Below are 27,279 nucleotides of genomic sequence, written 5' to 3'. Positions count from 1 at the left end.
GTTCCACCACATCCCAAAGATGCTCTATTAGGTTGAGATCTGGTGACTGTGGGGGCCATTGTAGTACAGTGAACTCATTGTCATGGTCAAGAAACCAATTTGAAATGATTCGAGCTTTGTGACATGGTGCATTATCCTGCTGGAAGTAGCCATCAGAGGATGGGTACATGGTGGTCATAAAGGGATGGACATGGTCAGAAACAATGCTCAGGTAGGCCGTGGCATTTAAACGATGCCCAATTGACACTAAGGGGCCTAAAGTGTGCCAAGAAAACATCCCCCACACCATTACACCACCACCACCAGCCTGCACAGTGGTAACAAGGCATGATGGATCCATGTTCTCATTCTGTTTACGCCAAATTCTGACTCTACCATTTGAATGTCTCAACAGAAATCGAGACTCATCAGACCAGGCAACATTTTTCCAGTCTTCAACTGTCCAATTTTGGTGAGCTCGTGCAAATTGTATCCTCTTTTTCCTATTTGTAGTGGAGATGAGTGGTACCCGGTGGGGTCTTCTGCTGTTGTAGCCCATCCGCCTCAAGGTTGTGCGTGTTGTGGCTTCACAAATGCTTTGCTGCATACCTCGGTTGTAACGAGTGGTTATTTCAGTGAAAGTTGCTCTTCTATCAGCTTGAATCAGTCGGTCCATTCTCCTCTGACCTCTAGCATCAACATGGCATTTTCGCCCACAGGACTGCCGCATACTGGATGTTTTTCCCTTTGCACACCATTCTTTGTAAACCCTAGAAATGGTTGTGCGTGAAAATCCCAGTAACTGAGCAGATTGTGAAATACTCAGACCAGCCCGTCTGGCACCAACAACCATGCCACGCTCAAAATTGCTTAAATCACCTTTCTTTCCCATTCTGACATTCAGTTTGGAGTTCAAGAGATTGTCTTGACCTGGACCACACCCCTAAATGCATTGAAGCAACTGCCATGTGATTGGTTGATTAGATAATTGCATTAATGAGAAATTGAACAGGTGTTCCTAATAATCCTTTAGGTGAGTGTATATCGCGGATTTTCACCTATCGCTGATGGGTCTGGAACGTAACTTCCGCGATAGGCGGGGATCCAGACCCATCAGCGATAGGTGAAAATCCGCGATATAGAAAGACCATATACATAAACTTTTTTATAGTTTAAGCCTTAGAATATATAGTGATCCCCCGCCTATCGCCTCAGTTACGTTCCAGACCCATCAGCGATAGGTGAAAATCCGCGAAATAGAAAGACCATATACATAAACTAGAATTGCAATTCTGTACGTGTTATTAATAATCGTATATATCAGAACTGTAATACGTAATATACCTTACATATGCCATGAGGTACCAAACTGTGTTTAATAAAAGCTGGATGGGGAAAAAAAACATTGGACACGACATCAAGAATCAAATGTTTATTTTTTTCAGATGAGATACCAGCCTAATAAAACTAAACAAAAGAAACCAATAAGAACATTGTGATATAATTCAAAACCTCTAACTGTCTGATTTTTAGCTGTACGTTTACCGAGTCAAGCCTTTCGGCGGAGAAGCAGCACAGACGCCGTGAGATCGGGTGAACGAGGATTACAGTAATTAGAAGGAAGACAAAACAGGAACATCGAAGAAGCGCAAGACGGACGTCAATGACCGGACTAGGGAAACATACCTAACGCAGACTTAAATACATTAGACTAATGAAAACAACTATAGAAACAGCTGATAAACACGGGGATTCCACACGGGGTTAACGAGGGGGCGTGGCACACGGGAGGAGCGGACGAGCGGGGCAGGACATACTGCACTTTTAATCAGATTTTTTAGATTTTCTAAGCAATTTTTATTCAAATAAGTTTTTTTTCCATCTCTATTTTAAGACCCCGCGGGAACCCTGCAGTTATGCTTTGGGTGACGCTGAAGCAGGACATTAATAGGACAGAACAGAAAGCCTTTATTGTCATTGTACAGGGAGGAAATACAGTAAATAGACAAATATATAAAATGTACATATCCAGGGGAGGGGGAAAGCCCCCCCCACTCATCAGGATTATATTTAGTTACATTTTAGTCAGAGAGAAAAACTTATTTTAGTCAAACATACATTTCAGAGTAAAAAGGAATATAAAGGATTAAAAAGCAGAGATTTCACCTTTTTGCCAGGAGAACCAGCAACACGTCACAGTGACACTGAGGAGTTTATATTATAAACCCGAAACCCTGGATAGAGGGGCTCAGTGAATGAGGAGGTGAATCTGTACAGGGGGGTCAGTCCATCAGTGGAGACTCTGTAGAAGGACAGAGCACCAGCCCCCCAGTCCAGATACACTCCTACTCTGTGGGAGCCTGAGGCCAGTATGGGTATGACAGTCTGTTTATTATTGTGCAGGACAGAGTAACTGTCAGGATTACAGTACAGACTCCATGACTTGTCATTGTATCCAAGCCGACAGTCCCTCCTTCCTTTCCTCCCGATCCCTTTATAAGTCACTCCTATCCGGGCTTCAACTCCATCCCACTCAGCCTCCCAGTAACAGCGGCCAGTCAGACTCTCTCTGCACAGAACTTGTTCCCAGAAGTCAAATCTCTCTGGATGATCAGGATATGGCTGCAGCTCTGCCCCCCATGTCACCTTCCTGTTCCCCCCTGACAGAGACAGGCGTCTGTGTGCTGTGTTGGGGTCCAGCGTCAGCTGGCAGGAGTCTGTAGGCAGGAGGGAGAATTATTAATACCATCAGGCAGCCTGTACTTTATGTTTCTGTACAATATAAAAACAGCACAGCTTCCCCGAACGAAGCGGGAACTGAAGTTTATGAAATAGCTCAGGAAATGTCGGACGGCGCGCAACGCGGGCGGGAAGAGCCGCCAAGATGCGGCGCGAGCTAAACTGACAGCTTAATTACGGGTAAATAAAATTACAAGCAGCGACATTCATCAGACACATGCACCACAAGCATATTTACCACAAAACGGCACCAGATATTAATACTAAAGCCAGTGTATTTCCTTCTAACCGCTAAATCCAGCGCGTGCGGCGCCTTGCTGCTCTCCGTCTTTCTACAGGGAGATTGCCTTTGAAAATGGCCATCAATAACAGAATATTAAAAAAATATTATTACATATTTAAAGTGATATTTAATAAAAGTTTGGACCTGGATTCTGATACAAACGCCTCCGAAGACGATTCCGGCACCTGAGTTGCGCTCCATGAGGATCCAGTATTTACAGCGATTGTCTGACATGGTCTTTAGTCACAGCAAAGCCGCTCTGAATGCATTTCACATGCATCGGCTTATTTCCGTGACGCGTGTCATACTGTATCTACTGATCCGGGAGAAACACTGCGGTGTCAAGCGGGGTTGAATAGGTGCCGCGCAAAGTCGGCAAACTGATTATAATACCGTCTAAAAACCATCAACAAAAGCGGATTAAACTACACAGCTCATGCATAATGAAAAACAGAAAAATATTACTCCGAAAACCGGGATTATTATCTCATTAATTAATTCGGAAAAAATAGAATTGATTTCTTTTTTCAGATGAATGCAACATGTTTCCGTAGAGAACCGCTTACCGCGCGCGTGACACTCTAAATGCTACGCCGCTGCATCTCACGCAGGCACGGGGGCGAGCGCAAATTTCTTTTAGCAGGGTGGTTCGGGAAATCTGATTAATATTCATGAATGAAGCCCCACGTGATTGGCCAGCTCATTAATATTTATTAGAGGAACACTGCCTGATTGACCAGTGAACATCGACATGCACTGCCTGTCTGTTCTGCCTAAGGCAGAGCTGCTCAAATCCAGTCCTGGGGGGCCGGAGCCCTGTGTAGCTTAGTTCTTTCCCTGTTCCACCATAAATGATTCAGCTCAAGTGCTGTGTGGTAATTAGCACAAGCAGTTGAATCAGGTGTGGTAAATGAGGGGAAACCCAAAAATGCAGGGCTCTGGCCCTGCAGGCCTGGATTGGGGCGCCCCTGGTCTAAGGCATTCACTGGCCAATCAGGAATATTCTCTCGTGAATATTAAGGAGTGTTCCAGAACCACCCTGAAAAAAATACAAATTTGCATCTCACACTGGAGGAGAGAGTCTGGTATCATTGCCTATGGGTGCTGTCTTAGGACAATACTAACGAATCTCACACAGAAAACACATACACTCACGGCATGTGCAAAAAGAACAAATGCAAAGGATTCTGTTTTTGTGAAATTAAACATGTACAACTATATCAGAATATATTTTAACCATCTTACGCTCCCACACAAACACAATATAAGCAGCTATAAAGTATTTGTAAAAAATAGTGTTTGTTGATAGTGTTTTTGGTGATGATTTTGATGTTTTGTTTTTCTCATTTGGATGTTGTCTAAAATGATACACAGAAACTCACCTAAACACAAACATGGAAATCCATCTACACACAGTGCAGAAAACACTCTCATCACAACAACTGTGTGAATACAACCATAACATAGTATTGATGGTATTATTAATAAAAACCTGCAAACACACTTACATTTCTGTACGCCTGGTCTGGTCCTGCACTCTCCACTGTGGTTCACACTATAGGAGAAGCAGAATGACATAGTGCTGCTGTATCCATTTATTACTGGTCTGTAAGTATCTGTAGCGAGTCAGACACACACTCTGTACTCACTTCAGCTTCTCCAGGTTACAGCTGGGATCCTCCAGTACAGCAGAGAGCAGCTTCACTCCTGAGTCTCCTGGGTGATTGTAGCTCAGATCCAGCACTCTCAGGTGTGAGGGGTTTGACCTCAGAGCTGAAGCCAGGGAAGAACAGCCTTCTTCTGTGACTCTACAGCCTGACAACCTGCAAAAGGAGCCGTGTTATTATACACACAGACCGGTATATCTCCTACACATCATTGATCATAGTGGTACAAAATATCCAAAAATTCAATTCATTTTTATATAGCGCCTTTCACAACAAAGTCACCAAACAGTGCTTTATATAGATGTGTTGTGAAACATTACAACATCATTAAGACTATTGTTAAGAATATCCAAACAAACATTTTCAGTTTAATAAGAGGCACAAACTATAGGTTCAAAGGGAATTAGAGGCTCAGCACAGCAGCACATTAAATCACTACAGTTAGAAAACTGATTAAACATGGTAAAATCTGGACCTTCCTCTGATGGTGATCATGTTCCATGTCATGAATACAAAGAGCATTTTCATTTCAACACACAAACACCCTGAAATGGGCAGCTGTTGGCATGATACACTAACAGACACTTTATCCCTGGGGGGGCATTTCCCTTTAGGCCTCCCCCTACTTGCTCTGTGTAGGTGAGAGCAAGCTGGTTGGGAAAGGCAGCCACCCATAGCATGTGTTATATTTCATAATCTTCGAGAAGAGGTGAGGGTGAATATGCTCTAAAATCCATTCATCCACACAGCACTTTAAACCACTACAGTTAGAAAAATGGTTAAACATGGTACATTTTTAACGTTGGCTAATCCTCTGATGGTCATCATGTTCCATGTCATGATGAATACAGTGAGCATTTTCATTTCAAAGCACAAATATCCTGAAATGTGTTGTGTGCAGAATATTGAGGAACTGGATCAATCTACTCAAATGAGCAGCTGTTGGTAAAATACAGGATCTCCTGTGAGGTTACGGTGTATTTTGTCCATTTTTTTGTACTTTTATGAACAGTGGGCAAGTCTATCATAGGTTAAAATTCTATAGTTTAATTCAAACTGTGTATTTTCATGTCATACAGATTATATTCCCAATAATGTTCTGTATGTGTTATATTGCATTATCTTCCAGAGCCAGTTTAAATGAGGGCATGAGTGTGAATATGATCTAAAATCCATTCAGTCACAGGTTCATTGAAATATATCAGTTATTTTGTTGTTTCAATGTCCTTGAAACTCTCTACCCAGCTCCATTCTGCTTTTTAATGCACTGCTGTTTAATGATCTTAAAGGGCCAGTTACCCTGAGGCTCTTTAATATCTGCATAAGAATTTCTATAAAGCTCTGAGCAGCGCTGTGGCTCAGTGATCAGCACTACAGCCGACCATCTAGGGTTTCGGGTTCGATTCCTTAAAGGGCCAGTTACCCTGAGACTCTCTCATATCTGCATAAGATTTTCCATAAAGCTCTGTGCAGAGCTGTGGCTCAGTGATCAGCACTACAGCTGACCATCTAATGTGTCGGGTTCAGTTCCTGCCTGGGATATGTGTGTGTTTGTGTTTATGTGGGATTTGAATGATGTCCAGTGGAGTTTATCTTTTTAAAATGACACTTGAATTCCTGATCCTGTGAGTGAAATCATTATTTTCTGTATTGCTACACTAATCATAGAATTACCAGTCCTTTCAGATATACGTTTAAAATAAAGACGTGTTTAAATGAAATATTTATGAACAGTGAACCTTCACTCCTCCCCATGTGGATGTTATCTTTTCACCTCCCATTCTGCTCTCCATGAGACACACAGACACACACAGGTGAGAGGAAGTTTGGGGTCACAGCACAGGGTCGGCCAGCATCCAGCACCCCTGCAGCCATTGGCATTAAGGGCCTCGCTCAAGGACCCAGCGATGACATCACTCTGCCGGGCAAGAGATCTGAACCAGCGGCCTTTTACTCACAGGCACAGAGTCCAAACATTCTGTGAGATTCTGGCTCTTGGCTGTTTGTCACACAGGACGGTGACGGAAACTACGTCACTAACTTAAATGTGACTAATTTCATATATCCAATGTGACTACTTCAATAATTACAGTTTACAGTGTAGAATACCCAGTAATACTGACCTCAGTTTCTCCAGTTTACAGTGTATAATACCCAGTAACACTGACCTCAGTATCTCCAGTTTACAGTGTGAATCCCCCAGTCCAGCAGAGAGCAGCGTCACTCCTGAATCCTGCAGGTCATTGTCACTCAGGTCCAGCTCTCTCAGGTGTGAGGAGTTTGATCTGAGAGCTGAAGCCAGCATCTCACAGCATTTCTCTGTGAGTTTACAGCTCTTCAGCCTGCAAAAGGAGCCATGTTATTATACACACACAGACCGGTATATCTCCCGCACATCATTGATCATAGTGGTACAAAATATCCAGACTTATTTCAGCATAATAAGAGGGACAGACTACAGTTCAAATTGAACTGGAGACTAAAGACATCAACACTTTAAACCACTACAGTTAGAAAAATGATTAAATATGGTACATTTTTAATGTTGGCCAATCCTCAGATGGTCATCATGTTCCCTGTCATGATGAATACAGTGAGCATTTTCATTTCAAAGCACAAATATCCTGAAATGTGTTGTGTGCAGAATATTCAGGAACTGGATCAATCTACTCAAATGAGCAGCTGTTGGCGCAATACAGGATCTCCTGTGAGTTTACTGTGTATTTTGTCCATTTTTTTGTATTGTATGATCATTAAAAGTGGGCAAGTCTATCATAGGTTAAAATTCTATAGTTTAATTCAAACTGTATATTTTCATAAGTCATACAGATCATATTCCCAATAAATAATGTTCTGTATGTGTTATATTGCATTATGTTCCAGAGCCAGTTTAAATGAGGACATGAGGGTGAATATGCTCTAAAATCCATTCAGTCACAGGTTAATTTAAATATATCAGTTATTTTGTTGTTTCGATGTCCTTGAAACTCTCTACCCAGCTCCATTCTGCTTTTTAATGCACTGCTGTTTAATGATCTTAAAGGGCCAGTAGTACTCTGAGACTCTCTCATATCTGCATAAGTATTTCCATAAAGCTCTGAGCAGTGCTGTGGCTCAGTGATCAGCACTACAGCTGACCATCTAGGGTTTCGGGTTCAATTCCTGCCTGGGATATGTTTGTGTTTATGTGGGATTTGAATGATGTCCAGTGGAGTTTATCTTTTTTAAATGACACTTGAATACCAGATCCTGTGAGTGAAATCATTATCTTCTGTATTGCTACACTAATCATAGAATTACCAGTCCTTTCAGATATACGTTTAAAATAAAGAAGTGTTTAAATGAAATATTTATGAACAGTGAACCTTCACTCCTCCCCATGTGGATGTTATCTTTTCACCTCCCATTCTGCTCTCCATGAGACACACAGACACACACAGGTGAGAGGAAGTTTGGGGTCACAGCACAGGGTCGGCCAGCATCCAGCACCCCTGCAGCCATTGGCATTAAGGGCCTCGCTCAAGGACCCAGCGATGACATCACTCTGCCGGGCAAGAGATCTGAACCAGCGGCCTTTTACTCACGGGCACAGAGTCCAAACATTCTATGAGATTCTGGCTCTTGGCTGTTTGTCACACAGGACGGTGACGGAAACTACGTCACTAACTTAAATGTGACTAATTTCATATATCCAATGTGACTACTACAATAATTACAGTTTACAGTGTAGAATACCCAGTAATACTGACCTCAGTATCCCCAGTTTACAGTGTGGAATACCCAGTAATACTGACCTCAGTATCCCCAGTTTACAGTGTGAATCCCCCAGTCCAGCAGAGAGCAGCTTCACTCCTGAATCCTGCAGGTCATTGTCACTCAGGTCCAGCTGTCTCAGATGTGAGGAGTTTGATCTGAGAGCTGAAGCCAGCGCCTCACAGCATTTCTCTGTGAGATTACAGCTGTTCAGCCTGCAAAAGGAGCCGTGTTATTATACACACAGACCGGTATATCTCCCACACATCAGTGATCATAGTGGTACAAAATATCCAGACTTTTTTCAGCATAATAAGAGGGACAGACTAGAGTTCAAATTGAACTGGAGACTAAAGACATCAACACTTTAAACCACTACAGTTAGAAAAATGATTAAACATGGTACATTTTAAATGTTGGCTAATCCTCAGATGGTCATCATGTTCCCTGTCATGATGAATACAGTGAGCATTTTCATTTCAAAGCACAAATATCCTGAAATGTGTTGTGTGCAGAATATTCAGGAACTGGATCAATCTACTCAAATGAGCAGCTGTTGGCGCAATACAGGATCTCCTGTGAGTTTACTGTGCATTTTGTCCATTGTTTTGTACTTGTATGATCATTAACAGTGGGCAAGTCTATCATAGGTTAAAATTCTATAGTTTAATTCAAACTGTATATTTTCATGTCATACAGATCATATTCCCAATAATGTTCTGTATGTGTTATATTGCATTATCTTCCAGAGCCAGTTTAAATGAGGGCATGAGTGTGAATATGCTCTAAAATCCATTCAGTCACAGGTTAAATTAAATATATCAGTTATTTTGTTCTTTCGATGTCCTTGAAACTCTCTACCCAGCTCCATCCTGCTTTTTAATGCACTGCTGTTTAATGATCTTAAAGGGCCAGTAGTACTCTGAGACGCTCTCATATCTGCATAAGTATTTCCATAAAGCTCTGAGCAGCGCTGTGGCTCAGTGATCAGCACTACAGCCGACCATCTAGGGTTTCAGGTTCAATTCCTGCTTGGGATATGTGTGTGTTTGTGTTTATGTGGGATTTGGATGATGTCCAATGGAGTTTATCTTTTTTAAATGACACTTGAATACCAGATCCTGTGAGTGAAATCATTATCTTCTGTACTGCTACACTAATCATAGAATTACCAGTCCTTTCAGATATACGTTTAAAATAAAGACGTGTTTAAATGAAATATTTATGAACAGTGAACCTTCACTCCTCCCCATGTGGATGTTATCTTTTCACCTCCCATTCTGCTCTCCATGAGACACACAGACACACACAGGTGAGAGGAAGTTTGGGGTCACAGCACAGGGTCGGCCAGCATCCAGCACCCCTGCAGCCATTGGCATTAAGGGCCTCGCTCAAGGACCCAGCGATGACATCACTCTGCCGGGCAAGAGATCTGAACCAGCGGCCTTTTGCTCACAGGTACAGAGTCCAAACATTCTATGAGATTCTGGCTCTTGGCTGTTTGTCACACAGGACGGTGACGGAAACTACGTCACTAACTTAAATGTGACTAATTTCATATATCCAATGTGACTACTACAATAATTACAGTTTACAGTGTAGAATACCCAGTAACACTGACCTCAGTATCTCCAGTTTACAGTGTGAATCCCCCAGTCCAGCAGAGAGCAGCGTCACTCCTGAATTCTGCAGGTCATTGTCACTCAGGTCCAGCTCTCTCAGGTGTGAGGAATTTGATCTGAGAGCTGAAGCCAGCGCCTCACAGCATTTCTCTGTGAGATTACAGCTGTTCAGCCTGCAAACAGAGCCGTGTTATTATACACAGACCGGTATATATCCTACACATCAGTGATCATAGTGGTACAAAATATCCAGACTTATTTCAGCATAATAAGAGGGACAGACTACAGTTCAAATTGAACTGGAGACTAAAGACATCAACACTTTAAACCACTACAGTTAGAAAAATGATTAAATATGGTACATTTTTAATGTTGGCCAATCCTCAGATGGTCATCATGTTCCCTGTCATGATGAATACAGTGAGCATTTTCATTTCAAAGCCCCAATATCCCGAAATGTGTTGTGTGCAGAATATTCAGGAACTAGATCAATCTACTCAAATGAGCAGTTGTTGGTAAAATACAGGATCTCCTGTGAGGTTACTGTGTATTTTGTCCATGATCATTAACAGTGGGCAAGTCTATCATAGGTTAAAATCCAATAGTCTGATTCATAATGTACATTTGCATAAGTCATAAAGACCATATTCCCAATAATGTTCTGTATGTGTTATACACTCACCTAAAGGATTATTAGGAACACCTGTTCAATTTCTCATTAATGCAATTATCTAATCAACCAAATCACATGGCAGTTGCTTCAATGCATTTAGGGGTGAGGTCCTGGTCAAGACAATCTCCTGAACTCCAAACTGAATGTCAGAATGGGAAAGAAAGGTGATTTAAGCAATTTTGAGCGTGGCATGGTTGTTGGTGCCAGACGGGCCGGTCTGAGTATTTCACAATCTGCTCAATTACTGGGATTTTCACGCACAACCATTTCTAGGGTTTACAAAGAATGGTGTGCAAAGGGAAAAACATCCAGTATGCGGCAGTCCTGTGGGCGAAAATGCCTTGTTGATGCTAGAGGTCAGAGGAGAATGGGCCGACTGATTCAAGCTGATAGAAGAGCAACTTTGACTGAAATAACCACTTGTTACAACCGAGGTACGCAGCAAAGCATTTGTGAAGCCATAACACGCACAACCTTGAGGCGGATGGGCTACAACAGCAGAAGACCCCACCGGGTACCACTCATCTCCACTACAAATAGGAAAAAGAGGCTACAATTTGCACGAGCTCACCAAAATTGGACAGTTGAAGACTGGAAAAATGTTGCCTGGTCTGATGAGTCTCGATTTCTGTTGAGACATTCAAATGGTAGAGTCAGAATTTGGCGTAAACAGAATGAGAACATGGATCCATCATGCCTTGTTACCACTGTGCAGGCTGGTGGTGGTGGTGTAATGGTGTGGGGGATGTTTTCTTGGCACACTTTAGGCCCCTTAGTGCCAATTGGGCATCGTTTAAATGCCACGGCCTACCTGAGCATTGTTTCTGACCATGTCCATCCCTTTATGACCACCATGTACCCATCCTCTGATGGCTACTTCCAGCAGGATAATGCACCATGTCACAAAGCTTGAATCATTTCAAATTGGTTTCTTGAACATGACAATGAGTTCACTGTACTAAAATGGCCCCCACAGTCACCAGATCTCAACCCAATAGAGCATCTTTGGGATGTGGTGGAACGGGAGCTTCGTGTCCTGGATGTGCATCCCACAAATCTCCATCAACTGCAAGATGCTATCCTATCAATATGGGCCAACATTTCTAAAGAATGCTTTCAGCACCTTGTTGAATCAATGCCACGTAGAATTAAGGCAGTTCTGAAGGCGAAAGGGGGTCAAACACCGTATTAGTATGGTGTTCCTAATAATCCTTTAGGTGAGTGTATGTCATAATGTTCCACAGCCAGTTTCAATGAGGACATGAAGGTGAATGTGCTCTAAAATATGCATCCACAAGTTAATTTAAATATATCAGTTATTTTGTTGTTTCATTGTCGTTGAAACCCTGTAACCAACTGCAAAACCACTTTTTAATGCACTGCTGTTTAATGACCTTAAAGGGCCAGTTACCCTGAGACTCTTTAATATCTGCATAAGTATTTCTATCAAGCTCTGAGCAGCGCTGTGGCTCAGTGATCAGCACTACAGCCAACCATCTAGGGTGTCGGGTTCGATTCCATAAAGGGCCAGTAATCCTGAGACTCTTTAATATCTGCATAAGTATTTTCATAAAGCTCTGAGCAGTGCTGTGGCTCAGTGATCAGCGCTACAGCCGACCATCTAGGGTGTCGGGTTCGATTCCTTAAAGGGCCAGTTACCCTGAGACTCTTTAATATCTGTATAAGTATTTTCATAAAGCTCTGAGCAGAGCTGTGGCTCAGTGATCAGCACTACAGCCGACCATCTAATGTGTCGGGTTCAGTTCCTGCCTGGGATATGTGTGTGTTTGTGTTTATGTGGGATTTGAATGATGTCCAATGGAGTTTATCTTTTTTAAATGACACTTGAATTCCAGATCCTGTGAGTGAAATCATTATCTTCTGTATTGCTACACTAATCATAGAATTACCAGTCCTTTCAGATATACGTTTAAAATAAAGACGTGTTTAAATGAAATATTTATGAACAGTGAACCTTCACTCCTCCCCATGTGGATGTTATCTTTTCACCTCCCATTCTGCTCTCCATGAGACACACAGACACACACAGGTGAGAGGAAGTTTGGGGTCACAGCACAGGGTCGGCCAGCATCCAGCACCCCTGCAGCCATTGGCATTAAGGGATTTGCTCAAGGGCCCAGCGATGACATCACTCTGCCAGCCAGGAGATCTGAACCAACAACCTTCCACTCACATGCACAGAGTCCGAACCCGCAGAGTCACGGACCCCCAGTATTTACAGAAATACTTCCTCCATTGTCCGGAACTTTAAAGAATTTCTGAGTGATTTTCCCAGTATTAAGGCAAACTGGAGCATTCTGTAAAATTCTGGTTCTTGGTTGTTTTTCACATAAAGTTTGGTCATAGAAAACCTGTCACGTTTTTTTTTTTTTTACTTCATCACTAACTTTAGTCAATATAAAATCTGGCTTCCAGATTGTCATGGACAAAAAATATCCGGCCTCATTATTAAAGGGTAAATAAAAAAATATATTTTCATTATATACTTCAAACAATGTTAATATATAACTGCCTGACTGGAGGTGTTGGTATTGGTGGGAAAGCACACAGAGTTTCTTTGTACATGTACTGTGACAATAAAGATATTCTGTTCTATTCTCTCCTCAGCCAGGAGCAGCTGTGGCCAGCAGAGGCCGCCAGTGAGCAGCCAGAGACAGCAGCCATACAGACGCTCCCAGCTCTGGGCTCCATCACATGAACACACCTGCTGACAATAACACTCACATACCACTTATACACCCTGTGGATAAAGAGCCCTCACTGTTTCTATAGCAGGTTAGGATGCTGTGCTGGGATCAGAAAGCAGACTGGATGGGAATGGAAACGTCACTTTTTTGTCTGTTACTACATCACTACCTTCAGTCATTATAAAGTCTGTGGTCCAGATTATCAAAAACACCCCAGTTATTAATCCAAGAGGAGAAATAAACTGTATATTTATAGATTTCAAACAATATACGTGTAAAACTGCCAGACTAGACATGATTTCCATCCCCACGTCACTTACAGAGTCGTCCTGAATTTCTTGACCACAGGGAGCAGCCTCCAGTGCTCTTCATCTGATCTGAGGTATTTCTTCAGATCAAACACATCTGACATCAGCATCACAAAGGCCAGAGCTGACCACTGAGCAGGTGAGAGGTCTTCTGCTGAAAGGCTTCCTGAATTCAGGTATCTTTGTGCTTCCTCTACTAGAGAATTGTCACCCAGTTCATTCAGACAGTGGAACAGGTTGATGGTCCTTTCTGGAGATAAATTCTCATGTATTTTCTCTGTGATGTACTGGGCTGTTTGCTTAATGTCATGTGAGCTGGTTCCTGTTGATCCCAGTAGCCTTTGTAACAGAGTCTTACTGGAGTTTGTTGAGAGGCCCAGGAGGAAGCGGAGGTAGAGGTCCAAGTGTCCATTCTTGCTCTTTAATGCCTGATCCACTGCAGTCTCCAGCAGGTCAGCTGATGAGTTTGACAGAAACACGTATAAAGCAGCGAGATACTCCTGGATGCTCAGATGCACAAAGCAGTACACCTTCTCCTGATACAACCCATATTCCTCCTTAAAGACTTCTGTACACACTCCAGAGTAAACTGAAGCTTCAGTGACATCAATGTCATTCTCTGTCAGATCTTTCTCATAAAATATGAGATTGCCTTTCTCAAGGTTGTCAAAAGCCAGTTTACCAAGTTTCAAAAGGAACTCCTTGCTATATTCCTTAAGCTTGGTTTCATAGTTTTTCATATACTTGTCATTTTTTAAACCTGTCTGAAAGATCAGGAAGTGTGTGTACATTTCAGTCAGAGTCCTTGGAATTTCTCCTCTGTCAGTCTCACTAAAAAGATTCTCAAGGACAGTGGCTGAAATCCAGCAGAACACAGGTATGTGGCACATGATGAAGAGGCTCCTTGATGATTTCACATGTCTGATAATCCTGCTGGCCAGGCTCTGATCACTGAATCTCCTCCTGAAATACTCCTCCTTCTGGGCATCACTGAACCATCGTATCTCTGTCACCTGGTGGATACACTCAGCAGGTATTTGATTGGTTGCTGCAGGCTGGGAGGTTAACCAGAGGAGAGCGGATGGGAGCAGATTCCCCTTAATGAGGTTAGTCAACAGCACATCCAGTGACGTTTTCTTTGTTACATCAAACCAGCTCTCATTGTTCTGAAAATCTAGAGGAAGGCGACACTCATCCAGACCATCAAAGATGAACAACACTTTGTACCTAAACAGCTCAGTGTATTCAAGTGATTTCAGTTCTGGGTCAAAGTGGTGAAGCAGTTCAATCAGACTGTATTCATCCTTAATCAAATTCAGGTCCCGGAAAGGAAGAGCAAATATGAAGTGAACATCCTGGTTTGCTTTTCCTTCTGCCCAGTCTAGAATAAATTTCTGCACAGAGACTGTTTTCCCGATACCTGCCACCCCTTTAGTGAGTACAGTTCTGATAGGTGTCTTACGCCCACATAAGGGTTTAAATATATCATTGTACTTGACTGTAGTATCTTCTGTTCGCCTTTTCTTGGATGCTGTTTCAATCTGTCTCACTTCATGTTCATCATTGACTCCTCCAGTCCCACCTTCAGTTATGTAGAGTTCAGTGTAAATCTCACTGAGAAGTGTTGGCTGTCCTTCCTTAGCTTTCCCTTCAAATACAGGCTCACATTTCTGCTTCAGGGTGCATTTGATTCTATGCTGACACTGCAGCATGATTTCCCCTGGAAAGAAAGGAGAGGAAAATGCACTAATTCTCATCGTGATCCTGACTAGTATGGAAGGAATAATATTAAAACACACACACACTGCTCTAGGGAAAATGCACTCTTATAGCCACTAGGGGAGCTCTCACCTTCTCTCAGCCCTGCTAAATTATGTCATGCAGTCTAGCAAGCTGTATAATCTGTGTCAGTGAGCACTGCCTTTACACTGACACTCCTGCTGAGAGGTTATTTTGGTTACCAGTGTTGTCCCTGCAGTTAAGAAGACTGTATAGTATTGAGATTGGTTTACATTTAATTTGACTGTCAGATTCATTTAAATTCACCAGACAAAAATCACAATCTGTATGTGAATTTACATCTTGCTTTGAAAAATAAATATCTTTAAAGGTGGCTAGTTGTATGTGATTTAAAGATGAATGAAGCCTAACCAGGGCTGGGAATTAACTGCGGAAAGGTCTGGTTGCATCAAGGATCAACCCCTGGGATCCCCAACTGAGGTCAGGAAGACCACGCCTCCGGGGATCCCCAACTGAGGTCAGGAAGACCACGCCTCCGGGGATCCCCAACTGAGGTCAGGAAGACCACGCCTCCGGGGATCCCCAACTGAGGTCAGGAAGACCACGCCTCCGGGGATCCCCAACTGAGGTCAGGAAGACCACGCCTCCGGGGATCCCCAACTGAGGTCAGGAAGACCACGCCTCCGGGGATTCCTTGATCCCCCTTTCTCCATTTAAACAAGCTGTCAGCTTGCGGTTTTGCGCTGCTATACCAGGTTGTCTGGTTTCTCTGGTTTCAGTGCAGCTACCTACCGCAAGCTGTTGCAGGTTATTTCCAATTAAGGGAGACTATTTTAGCACTCTGATGCGAGATCTTCTATAGTTTTTTCTGAGTTCGAGTGTTTTCCGATTTCTGCCTCTCCGAGTTTTCTGACCTGTGTTCTGCCTTATAGACCCCGAGTATCTGTTCAGCCCCATTGATGCCCAACGTGAATCGCCTGACCCCTGCCTGTACCCTGACCACGAGATTTTCCAAGCCCCAAGATCGACTCCGCACATCGCCCGACCCCAGCCTGCCCCACGACAACAATCCTGTCAGCTTCTTGGGTTTTTGGTGTGTTACGTTCTCCATTAGTACGACCTGGACTACGAACTGCCTTTTTTGTAATTAAAGGAGTTTCTTTGCATCTGATTCCGCAACAGCATCCTCTTTTCCCCTACAAAACCCTCAAAGGTAGTGACATGGTCCTAATGAGATTTACATGATTGAGTTTCAGAAGCTGGTTTTGGGCCACATTAGGGCCGGTTCTGAACCAGCAGTGGTCTGCTTAAGGGCCATCATTCCATGTGGTCAGTGGGCCAGATGCAGGCCTCACCTGGCCCAGAATGATGTTGCTATCTCAGATGTCCATATGTGGACATTTGGCTCACATTCCTTTTTTCACAAGTGGGCCACTTTTGGCTGACATCCATTTGCCAGGGCCGGTGCCAGGCTGGCAGTGCCACCTCTGCCAGAAGAGGGCGACAGCTGCACACTATCTGGGCTGTTAATCTCAAACTGGGTAAGATCATTTGTCTTAGACTGATTTTATATTTTGGCTATCCTAAGGGGGGGGGGTGGGGGGGGGCAGGACAAAGGTCAGAATTCAGTATCTCCAAAGAACAAGATGATTCTGTTTATTTCTGACGAGACAATGAGGAGGCTGTTCTGAGCAGCAAAGCTTTCCTCTGAGCACAGACATGTACAGAACAGCATAAGGCTCTTACTCTTCATCCTGTCATGCAGCTCATGTCCTGCTGGGTGACCTGAAATAAGGGAGAATTCCCAAATCATTTCTGTCTGCAACATCAGTAATTAACAAACTGTTCATCATTTTCCTTATATTGCTATAAAACAAACTTATTAATCCAGAGCTTAAAAAGGTTACATATTAGAAGAAAAATAAGAAAATTTAAAAATAGGATTACGCTTCTGCAGGTTCATGTCCTTCAGGGTTTCAAGCCTCTGTACAAGACAGACAGCAAGAAAAATAGTTTAAGACCCAACAGATCACAGTAAAACAATAATGCTGAAATCAACATACAAGGTGCTGAGTACATGGAGAATGTACTGACATGTTCCTGTGTGCGGGGGCCATAATTATGTTTAATGACAGTGGACCGTGTACATGGAGAATGTACTGACATGTTCCTGTGTGCGGGGGCCATAATTATGTTTAATGACAGGGGACCGTGTACATGGAGAATGTACTGACATGTTCCTGTGTGCGGGGGCCATAATTATGTTTAATGACAGTGGACCGTGTACATGGAGAATGTACTGACATGTTCCTGTGTGCGGGGGCCATAATTATGTTTAATGACAGGGGACCGTGTACATGGAGAATGTACTGACATGTTCCTGTGTGCGGGGGCCATAATTATGTTTAATGACAGGGGACCGTGTACATGGAGAATGTACTGACATGTTCCTGTGTGCGGGGGCCATAATTATGTTTAACGACAGGGGACTGTGTACATGGAGAATGTACTGACATGTTCCTGTGTGCGGGGGCCATAATTATGTTTAACGACAGGGGACTGTGTACATGGAGAATGTACTGACATGTTCCTGTGTGCGGAGGCCATAATTATGTTTAATAATTATGCCCCTTCCTCTACCTCATTATACTCCACACTTAATGGGAAGGAGGCTATACATTCGGGCCTCAGGACACAAATCAGAGGAGCAGATGTATCTTGGAGTCCAACGTCTTCCAGTCCGATATCTTGGTGTCTCTCAACCAAGCCCAACTGTCCTTTTATTCTAAGGAAAAGATAATACAGTTAAAACAGTCAGTCATCTTACTGATGTATAATTTCACAGTAAAATGTAGGTAATTCATCATCTACAAGAAGCAGCAGGATTTCAGCTGAGGGTCTGGTTCCCATACAAGAGTCTAATAAAGGAGCTGAACTGTGATGAACCAACTGAACATTTTAATATTATCACATGGTTACACGTATCCGTAACATTTCTGATTTGGTAAGAAACACCGTAACATAATATTTATGCTTAATGTGGACTTGTTTGCGAAAAGGAATGAAACACCTGCAATATCAGATATAATGTGATAACTACAATTAAAGAAAAGAGCTTATATGTCAACCTGTAAGTCTGCTGTAAATGTAGCATTAATATGGAGACGATGCAGTGGAGGTCATGGACACAACCCTCAGACAGACACTGTAGTCACTGCACACTGTGGATGTTCCTCCCAAATTGCTGTGATACATTGGATCTGTATCTCCTGTTGTGATGCTGCTTGTGTAATCGTGATGCTGGGTGAGACAGCCGTGCGACTGGACCACCGTGCATCCGATTGGCACCAAGCCAGTCTCAGTGGTTTGTGCTCTTTCAGAATGTTCATGCTGTTGTTATTTCTGAGTTATACCTCCTGGTTGATGCCATCACATGATCGCCGTATAGCGCCCACGCTCACGTCCCTCATGGAGACAGAAGGAGGATCATTTGATGCCTTTGTGACAAAGTTGTAGACTCAGTCAGGCCTGAGCCAGATACCGCATTTTAGGATTGTGCTGAATAAATACAGATTCTCAGCAAATGTCACCCATTTGCATTTTAATTATGTTGTATTTTGTTATTACTGTCATAATCTTATTGTTGCTGGTAAGAATTTTTTGGAATTTTAGAATTTAGTAATTAATCATCATTGTTGACACATCACAGCACAGAGTGCACAACAACAAAATGTGTTCTCTGCATTTAACCCATATGTGACATAGCAGGGGGCAGCTAATTCAGCACCTGGGGAGCAGTGCTTGAGTACCTTGCTTGGGTACCTCAGTAGTGCCTTGCTGGTCGGGATTCAAACCTGCAATCTTTCAATTACAAGTGCGCATCCCTAACCATTAAGCCACTGCTGCTCACTGCAACAGGCTGAACATGAACATGAACACTGAACATGCTCACTTGTCAGTGGAGACGTGCCGTGGTCTTTATGGAAAGTTCTAATTTCCAAATGTTCAATTCAATTCATTTCAATTCAATATATTTTTATATAGCGCCTTTCACAACAAAGTTCCCAAAGCGCTTTACAGGGTTGTGTTGTGATACATAAAGCATAAGTAGATGGAGATACAGAACGTGAAAAAAGGAAGGAAAGAAACTGAATAAAGAAAGATGAAAGCCAGAAGACAACGGAGGAGAGGAACCAAACACTCCCAAGTAGGGAGAAAAACAACCTCTGGGGGTCAGAGGTCATCTGGCTGCCCCCCTGCCCCCCCCCCCCAGGCATACTAACGTTACTGAAAACAGAAATGAGTGGACTTGCTTGCTAAAAGGGAGGTATAACCTGCGATTAAGAATGAATCACATACTGATATGGAAGGTTGTTTTTAAGGTTTTTAACTTTGTGTGAACTGTGTCGATTGTTTTATGTGGGAAGGCTCATAGTAGTTAGCCAAACAGGATTATGCGGGTTTGTGTACATGCCAACATGTTAATTACAATTTAGCCATAAAATAATCTGGAAATCTGAGGTGTCCCCTGCCTTGTGCCCTGTGATAGACTGGCATCATACCCAGGGTGTCCCCTGCCTTGTGCCCTGTGATAGACTGGCATCCCGTCCAGGGTGTCCCCTGCCTTGTGCCCTGTGATGGACTGGCATCCTGCCCAGGGTGTCCCCTGCCTTGTGCCCTGTGATGGACTGGCATCCTGCCCAGGGTGTCCCCTGCCTTGTGCCCTGTGATGGACTGGCATCCTGCCCAGGGTGTCCCCTGCCTTGTGCCCTGTGATAGACTGGCATCATACCCAGGGTGTCCCCTGCCTTGTGCCCTGTGATAGACTGGCATCCCGTCCAGGGTGTCCCCTGCCTTGTGCCCTGTGATGGACTGGCATCCTGCCCAGGGCGTCCCCTGCCTTGTGCCCTGTGATGGACTTGCATCCTGCCCAGGGTGTCCCCTGCCTTGTGCCCTGTGATGGACTGGCATCCTGCCCAGGGTTTCCCCTGCCCTGTGCCCTGTGATGGACTGGCATCCTGCCCAGGTTGTCCTCTGCCTTGTGCCCTGTGATGGACTGGTATCCTGCCCAGGGTGTCCCCTGCCTTGTGCCCTGTGATGGGCTGGCATCCTGCCCAGGGTGACCCCTGCCCGTTGCCCTGTGATGGACTGGCATCCTGCCCAGGGTGACCCCTGCCTTGTGCCCTATGATGGACTGGCATCATACCCAGGGTGCCCCCTGCCTTGTGTCCAGTGATGGACTGGCATCCTGCCCAGGTTGTCCCCTGCCCTGTGCCCTGTGATGGACTGGCATCCTGCCCAGGGTGTCCCCTGCCCTGTGCCCTGTGATGGACTGGCATCCCATCCAGGGTGTCCCCTGCGATAGACTGGCATCCTGCCCAGGGTGTCCCCTGCCTTGTGCCCTGTGATAGACTGGCATCCTGCCCAGGGTGTCCCCTGCCCTGTGACAGAGTGGCATCATGCCTAGGGTGTCCCCTGCCTTGTGCCCTGTGATAGACTGGCATCTTGCCCAGGGTGTCCCCTGCCATGTGCCCTGTGATGGACTGGCATCCTGCCCAGGGTGACCCCTGTCTAGTGCCCTGTGATAGACTGGCATCCTGCCCAGGGTGTCCCCTGTCTAGTGCCCTGTGATAGACTGACATCCTGCCCAGGGTGTCCCCTGCCCTGTGACAGACTGGCATCATGCCCAGGGTGTCCCCTGCCTTGTGCCCTGTGATGGACTGGCATCATACCCAGGGTGTCCCCTGCCTTGTGCCCAGTGATGGACTGGCATCCTGCCCAGGGTGTCCCCTGTCTAGTGCCCTGTGATAGACTGACATCCTGCCCAGGGTGACCCCTGCCCTGTGCCGTTTATTTCCTGTGACGGGTGCCAGGGTGACCATGATGGATGGTTGAATGGATTTGTTTACAGTTATTACAGTTTAATATGGATAAATCACTTGTCTATGTAGGAAAATGTCTACTCACTTCTTCTTTTTGGACAAACCTGTAATTAAAAAAGAAAAAACAATGAACTATATTGGAGGGTGAAATACTAAAAAATTAATATTGAGTTTCTTGTAGCTGCCACGTTATAAGTACAGTGGTACCTCAGTTCTCAAACTCATTAGAACTCAAATTTCTTAAAAGTCGAACCAACCAGTTCGAAAAAAAATGACCTAGAACTCGATCTGAATCTCAGAAGTCAAACCGTGAATGCCAACCTAAGATAACTTGTACGCGCAGGGAAATGAGTCAAGCGGCACGTCTCTCAGCGGAAACAAAGGGTAACGCTTCAGTCTCAGCCTCGCATTCGCTGTGACAGCATTGTGTATGTTTACATTAGCTGAATACATATATTTAGACAGTAAAAATACATTTAGACAATGATATTGCTGTTACTGTCTTATTATTATTATATAATAAAATACATTTTAAAATAAAGATTTCTTATTAATTATTTTAATATTAATAATAAACCATTAATACATTTAATTATAATAATATTGTCGTGCCAAGCGGGGACAGAACTGAGACAAAGGCGCAGACATCAGGGTATCGGGGAATATGGGGTTTAATTACAAGTAAGGCAGGCAAAATGCAGACGGACAATACAATGACGGGACTGGGGAAACAAACAAACGTGGACGAAATACAGAGGACTAATGACAACAAGCAGAAACAGCTGATCACACGGGGATTCCACACGGGGATAACGAGGGGGTGTGGCACACGGAAGGAGCAGACGATCGGAGCAGGACATATTGTTTTTTTTAACTTTACACATTGTTTGGATAAATTTATTTTCTTACTTTACAAATTACTGTTTTGATAAATGTCCTTAGATGCTTAAATGCTAAAAAAAACATATTTAGGTGTAATTTTTTGGGGTTTCATTGGTTCATTGGTTTTACATTATTTCTTATGGGGAAAATTTGATCAGAACCTGAACTTTTTAGGATTTTATCCAGAGTTCTGAACGGATTAAGTTCGAGTTCTGAGGTACCACTGTAATGAGTAACGATACTGAGTAATAAGAACTAATGCTTACTTGCGTATTTATAAGTGAAAGGTTCCTATTACAGAGACATATGTGCTGTATCACTGAGGATGTGTTTATACATCTCCCTTTGTAGTATAAAGGGCTCCCCATTATAGCCTCACTGCCCCCTACTGGCTGCACCACTGACACAGCATCATAAAGGAAAACCAAAACAGCTCCAAGGAATGAATTAGCCGTGAATTAGTAACACTTTGGTAACAGATGATATAATACTCATCTGGGTTAATGCAGGACACGCAAGTCTGATTAAATGTTACTATATATACAATACTGTTAGGGACAGTTACTCAGAGTAACTACTGAGTGATTACTCAGTTTTCTGTTGATTAGTGTCCTTGCTTTTGTACTGGTTTGCTGCCTTTCACGCTTCTCTCTCTGTGACTGAGACATAGGGTGATGGAAACAATGACTGGAAAGCTGTCTATAGGCTGGAAAAGTCCCAGTACACATATTCCACCTGAATCATAAGCCTGTTATACTTACAGTATGCAGACGTCTGTATAACTAACCAGCCAAATAGGAGGACAGACCCAGAAATCAGGACAATCAGCCGCAGGTCCAGAGGCTGTTTTCCTGTGTCTGAAATGACGTGACGACAAAAATCACTGAGGACTGAGGGCAGTAAATGAGCAGAAAGTGACAGATATCAAATCACAGGGATACATACATTCTCTAAAGGGTTTGTACGATTCAGCTGCAAATGTAAAACTGCAGGAGAAACATCTCAAAGTTCTAGTGTATTTACCTGCTTTGAGTTTTAATACTACAGCCAGGGCCACAGAATTCAGGAGCGGGAGACCAAAAGCCACCGAGAAATATAGATATTTACAGGGTTTGGCTGAAAGGCAGAGAGGAAAGCATGAGGCACACAGCTCAGTGTTTACATTCACACAGCCATACATCTATCTGTGGGGTTCTTCAATAATGAAAACATTTTAATGCTCTTTACAAAATAAAAGAAAATCATTTTGCTTGGTGGCTGATATAAAGAAAATGCATCTCATTTCACAAGCACATTCAAGAAACACAAATTGATTAAAAAGTTTAAACAGAAATAAATCATCAAACTATTTTAATATATCAAAGTGAAATAGTGATTTGTACCAAGTAATTTATCCCGATGCCAGACTCGAAAACATGATGTGAGCATCAGAATGTAGATGAAGACAAACTCACACATCCTGACAGGCCGTCCTGTGGTCAAAATGAGCTCATGTCAGTTTTTAATAGAACAGAGGATATTGTTGCACATTAACACAAACAAAATGCTAACCTCAAAAGTAACTGAACCTAATGATTTCATATGGAATACATTAGAAAAAAAGTATTTTTATATAGGCAGATGATATCTGCACCCTGGTGTCAGTATCCAGCAATGCTATTGACGGATCGCCAGTGTGGCTATTTACACCCGGGATGGATTCATTCACTGACATTGTACAGAGTACAACCAAATTTTGCAGCAGACCAAAAGGTGCAATAGAAGAAGCTGAAGTATTACTAGAGTACAATACAGAAAAACTGACCTATGAACTCTATTAGACATCAGACATCGGACAAGACATAACAAAATGAACCTAATAAACCATGTATGAGACATGAAATTAAATAAATAGTTGAGCTATTGCACTTATGTGCTCTCCTGTCCCCCTCTGAGCTGCCGGTGTACCACGCGGTAATGCAGTATACCAGCACGCTCTCGATGACCCTCTGACAGGCTCTCCTGTCCCCCGCTGAGCTGCCGGTGTACCACGCGGTAATGCAGTATACCAGCACGCTCTCGATGACCCTCTGACAGGCTCTCCTGTCCCCCGCTGAGTGCCGGTGTACCACGCGGTAATGCAGTATACCAGCACGCTCTCGATGACCCTCTGACAGGCTCTCCTGTCCCCCGCTGAGCTGTCGGTGTACCACGCGGTAATGCAGTATACCAGCACGCTCTCGATGACCCTCTGACAGGCTCTCCTGTCCCCCGCTGAGTGCCGGTGTACCACGCGGTAATGCAGTATACCAGCACGCTCTCGATGACCCTCTGACAGGCTCTCCTGTCCCCCGCTGAGTGCCGGTGTACCACGCGGTAATGCAGTATACCAGCACGCTCTCGATGACCCTCTGACAGGCTCTCCTGTCCCCCGCTGAGCTGTCGGTGTACCACGCGGTAATGCAGTACACCAGCACGCTCTCGATGACCCTCAGAAGGGCTCTCCTGTCTGCCGCTGTTTCCGGAAGTCTATTAAGAGTTCTTTTGTTTTGGAAGTGTTCAGGGTGAGGTTGTTCTGAGCACCACACTCAAAGTCTGTCTTGTCTCCCTTTCAGATGAATCCTACCACGGTTGTGTCATCTGCAAACTTAATGATGTTGTTGGTAATGAAGGTGCAGTCATGGGTGTAGATGGTATAGAGAAGAGGACTCAGCACGCAGCCCTGCGAGGTCCTGGTGCTGAATGTGAGTGTGGAGGAGGTTTAGGGGCCTAATCTAACCATCTGACAGCGGTTAGTCAGGAAGTCCCTGATCCAGTGGCAGGTGGGACAGCAGGCAGATGGTATCTGTGCCCAGGTAACAGTAGTTAACACTGGTATTCACAGGCGGGGTGGACAGCCAAAATGTCACAAAACGTTTGTCAAGAGAAAGAGGGAAGGAGTCCCCTAAAGATGCCATGGCTAATGCTACTGAATTCAGGCAGTTTCTTTATTGAACCCCCTGAACATCTATAATTATTCCCCATGTGATTCACATATGAGGTGGATTGTCCCTCATTGTGAGAAATGAATTTCAAGTCCTGTAGCCAGTGCTAATGTTAGTTAGCAAGATTACCGTGTGCCTTCAGCTAGCTGACTATTGCTAGAAGAAGGGTACATTATGTGATTAATGCACCATATCGTTCATATCTGTGTCCCACTTTGGCACCGTCAGCCATTGAAGTGACGTGCAACTGTGGAAGCGACACCGTGTTTACGATTGCTGTGGAGCCGGGGGATGGGGAGGGGGGAGGCCGGGTGTAAACAGCCCAATAGATGCAGTGTGACTATTTTCACGAGTGTGCAATTCAATAAGGATTCTTATCAGAAACTGTATTAGTTGCATCACAAAGATTTTACAAACACCATTTACCAAAAACATTAAAGCTCAGTTAAAGACTGTTAAAGCTCTCTTACAGTCAAATGGACTAATCACAGTTAAAGCTCTCCTATAGTCAGATGGTCTCCTTACAGTTAAACCTGTCTTATAGTCAGATGGTCTCCTTACGGTTAAACCTCTCTTACAGTCAGATGGTCGCCTCACAGTTAAAGCTCTCTTACAGCCTGATGGTCTCCTCACAGTTAAAGCTCTCTTACGGTCAGATGGTCTCCTCACAGTTAAAGCTCTCTTAAGTCTCATGGTCTCCTTACCTTTGTCACTTTCTAGAATCAGAGTTAAATACAGGAAACTTAATATTAGGTGAAGTATGAAGAAAATCCCCAAAAGGATTTTCTGAGCCAGATCTGAAAAGCATAAAAAATGAAAAACAAACAGATTAAATAGACATGACAAAGACTCATAACATACAGTACATAACATACTCATAACTTACAGTACATTTTATTTTTTAAATCAGATGTATGTTGTTTTAACTGTCGTGCAGAGAGAAAAAATGAAGTGATATATTAGGCTTTGGGGTTGACGTTTTCTATTTTTATATCTGTAAAATACTTGTGCTGTCCAAAAAGCACATGGGGATGTCACGCCCAGCCTGCTCTGTCTGCCTGATCCTCCCATTTCCTCCCCACGTCCAGCCCGCTCCTTCTGCCTGATCCTGATCCTCCCGTCTGCCCGATCCTCCCATTTCCTCCCCACGCCCAGCCCGCTCTGTCTGCCTGATCCTCCCATTTCCTCCCCACGTCCAGCCCGCTCCGTCTGCCTGATCCTCCCATTTCCTTCCCACGCCCGGCCCGCTCCTTCTGCCTGATCCTGATCCTCCCGTCTGCCCGATCCTCCCATTTCCTCCCCACGCCCGGCCCGCTCCGTCTGCCTGATCCTGATCCTCCCGTCTGCCTGATCCTCCCGTTTCCTCCCCACGCCCAGCCCGCTCCGTCTGCCTGATCTTCCCTTTTCCTCCACATGCCTGTTGCTCCTTTGACTGACCTCTCGTTCCTGCCCTCATGCCTATTACTCCCACCTGTATCCTGTTTGCCCCTCATTCGTCAGTGTATTTTTCTCCCCAGTTTTGTGTTTGCTAGTCCTGACATTGTCTGTGCTCCTCACCTCTGATTACGTGCTAAATAAAGTTCCCTGTGAGGGTTTTGTTCATATTTATGTTTAGTTGTGGTTATACTTTGTTATGTTATGTTCATTTATTTTATTTATTTTATGATTTTTATATATTTTATGTTCCTATGTCCAGCACTTTGGTCAGTGGTTGCTGTACGTAAAGGGCTTTATAAATAAAGTTGACTTGACTTGACTTGACTTTTGTCTGCACTGTAGCCTGCATTTTGGGTCGGACTTCCTGCCCATGCGTGACAGTCACTGTGTCTGATAGAAGATATCTAGTATTTTGTTATGCTACATTGTGGGGGCGGCATGGTGGCACAGTGGTTAGTGCTGCTGCCTCACAGCAAGAAGGTCCTGGGTTTGGTCCCAGGTCCTTTCAGTGTGGAGTTCGCATGCTCTCCCTGTTTCCGGTATCCACCCACAGTCCAAAAGTGTACAGGTTAGGTTGATTGGTGAGTCTAAATTGGCCGTGTGTGTGTGTGTGTGTGTGTGTGTGCACCCTGCAGTGTGTTGG

The 27,279-nt window shown here is 43.9% G+C and overlaps 1 protein-coding gene and 1 long non-coding RNA gene across 5 annotated transcripts in view; both read right to left on the bottom strand.

Moving 5' to 3' along the window:
* Nucleotides 1-1,396: 1,396 nt before the first annotated feature.
* The window catches only part of LOC140588804 (protein NLRC3-like), a 66,140-nt gene continuing 40,257 nt past the window's right edge, over nt 1,397-27,279 (bottom strand). Inside the window, exons 1-7 of one of the 3 annotated variants that reach the window (XM_072711054.1) lie at nt 13,745-15,446; nt 10,043-10,216; nt 8,463-8,636; nt 6,837-7,010; nt 4,651-4,824; nt 4,510-4,556; nt 1,397-2,696 (exon numbers count right to left, since the gene is read on the bottom strand). In XM_072711054.1, coding sequence (XP_072567155.1) covers nt 2,173-2,696; nt 4,510-4,556; nt 4,651-4,824; nt 6,837-7,010; nt 8,463-8,636; nt 10,043-10,216; nt 13,745-15,444 — 2,967 coding nt within the window. In that variant the 5' untranslated portion in view covers nt 15,445-15,446 and the 3' untranslated portion in view covers nt 1,397-2,172. Of the gene's footprint in view, nt 2,697-4,509; nt 4,557-4,650; nt 4,825-6,836; nt 7,011-8,462; nt 8,637-10,042; nt 10,217-13,744; nt 15,447-27,279 lie in introns of those variants that run through there. The other 2 variants (XM_072711056.1, XM_072711055.1) reach the window with 2 other exon arrangements.
* Nucleotides 17,224-26,256, bottom strand: LOC111851420 (uncharacterized). 2 transcript variants are annotated; one of them, XR_011990002.1, is made up of 7 exons: nt 25,904-26,256; nt 23,619-23,708; nt 23,260-23,352; nt 22,998-23,093; nt 21,440-21,458; nt 18,113-18,257; nt 17,224-17,456 (listed from the first exon to the last, which is right to left on the bottom strand). It is a non-coding gene; the product is annotated as an uncharacterized lncRNA (long non-coding RNA). The 2 variants fall into 2 exon arrangements; XR_011990003.1 differs by lacking the exon at nt 25,904-26,256 and adding an exon at nt 23,788-23,806.

Source organism: Paramormyrops kingsleyae, chromosome 4 (genome assembly GCF_048594095.1).
Source record: "Paramormyrops kingsleyae isolate MSU_618 chromosome 4, PKINGS_0.4, whole genome shotgun sequence".
Lineage (NCBI taxonomy): Eukaryota > Metazoa > Chordata > Actinopteri > Osteoglossiformes > Mormyridae > Paramormyrops > Paramormyrops kingsleyae.
The sequence above is the reverse complement of the archived record's forward strand: the minus strand, read 5'-3'. Positions and strand labels throughout refer to the sequence as shown.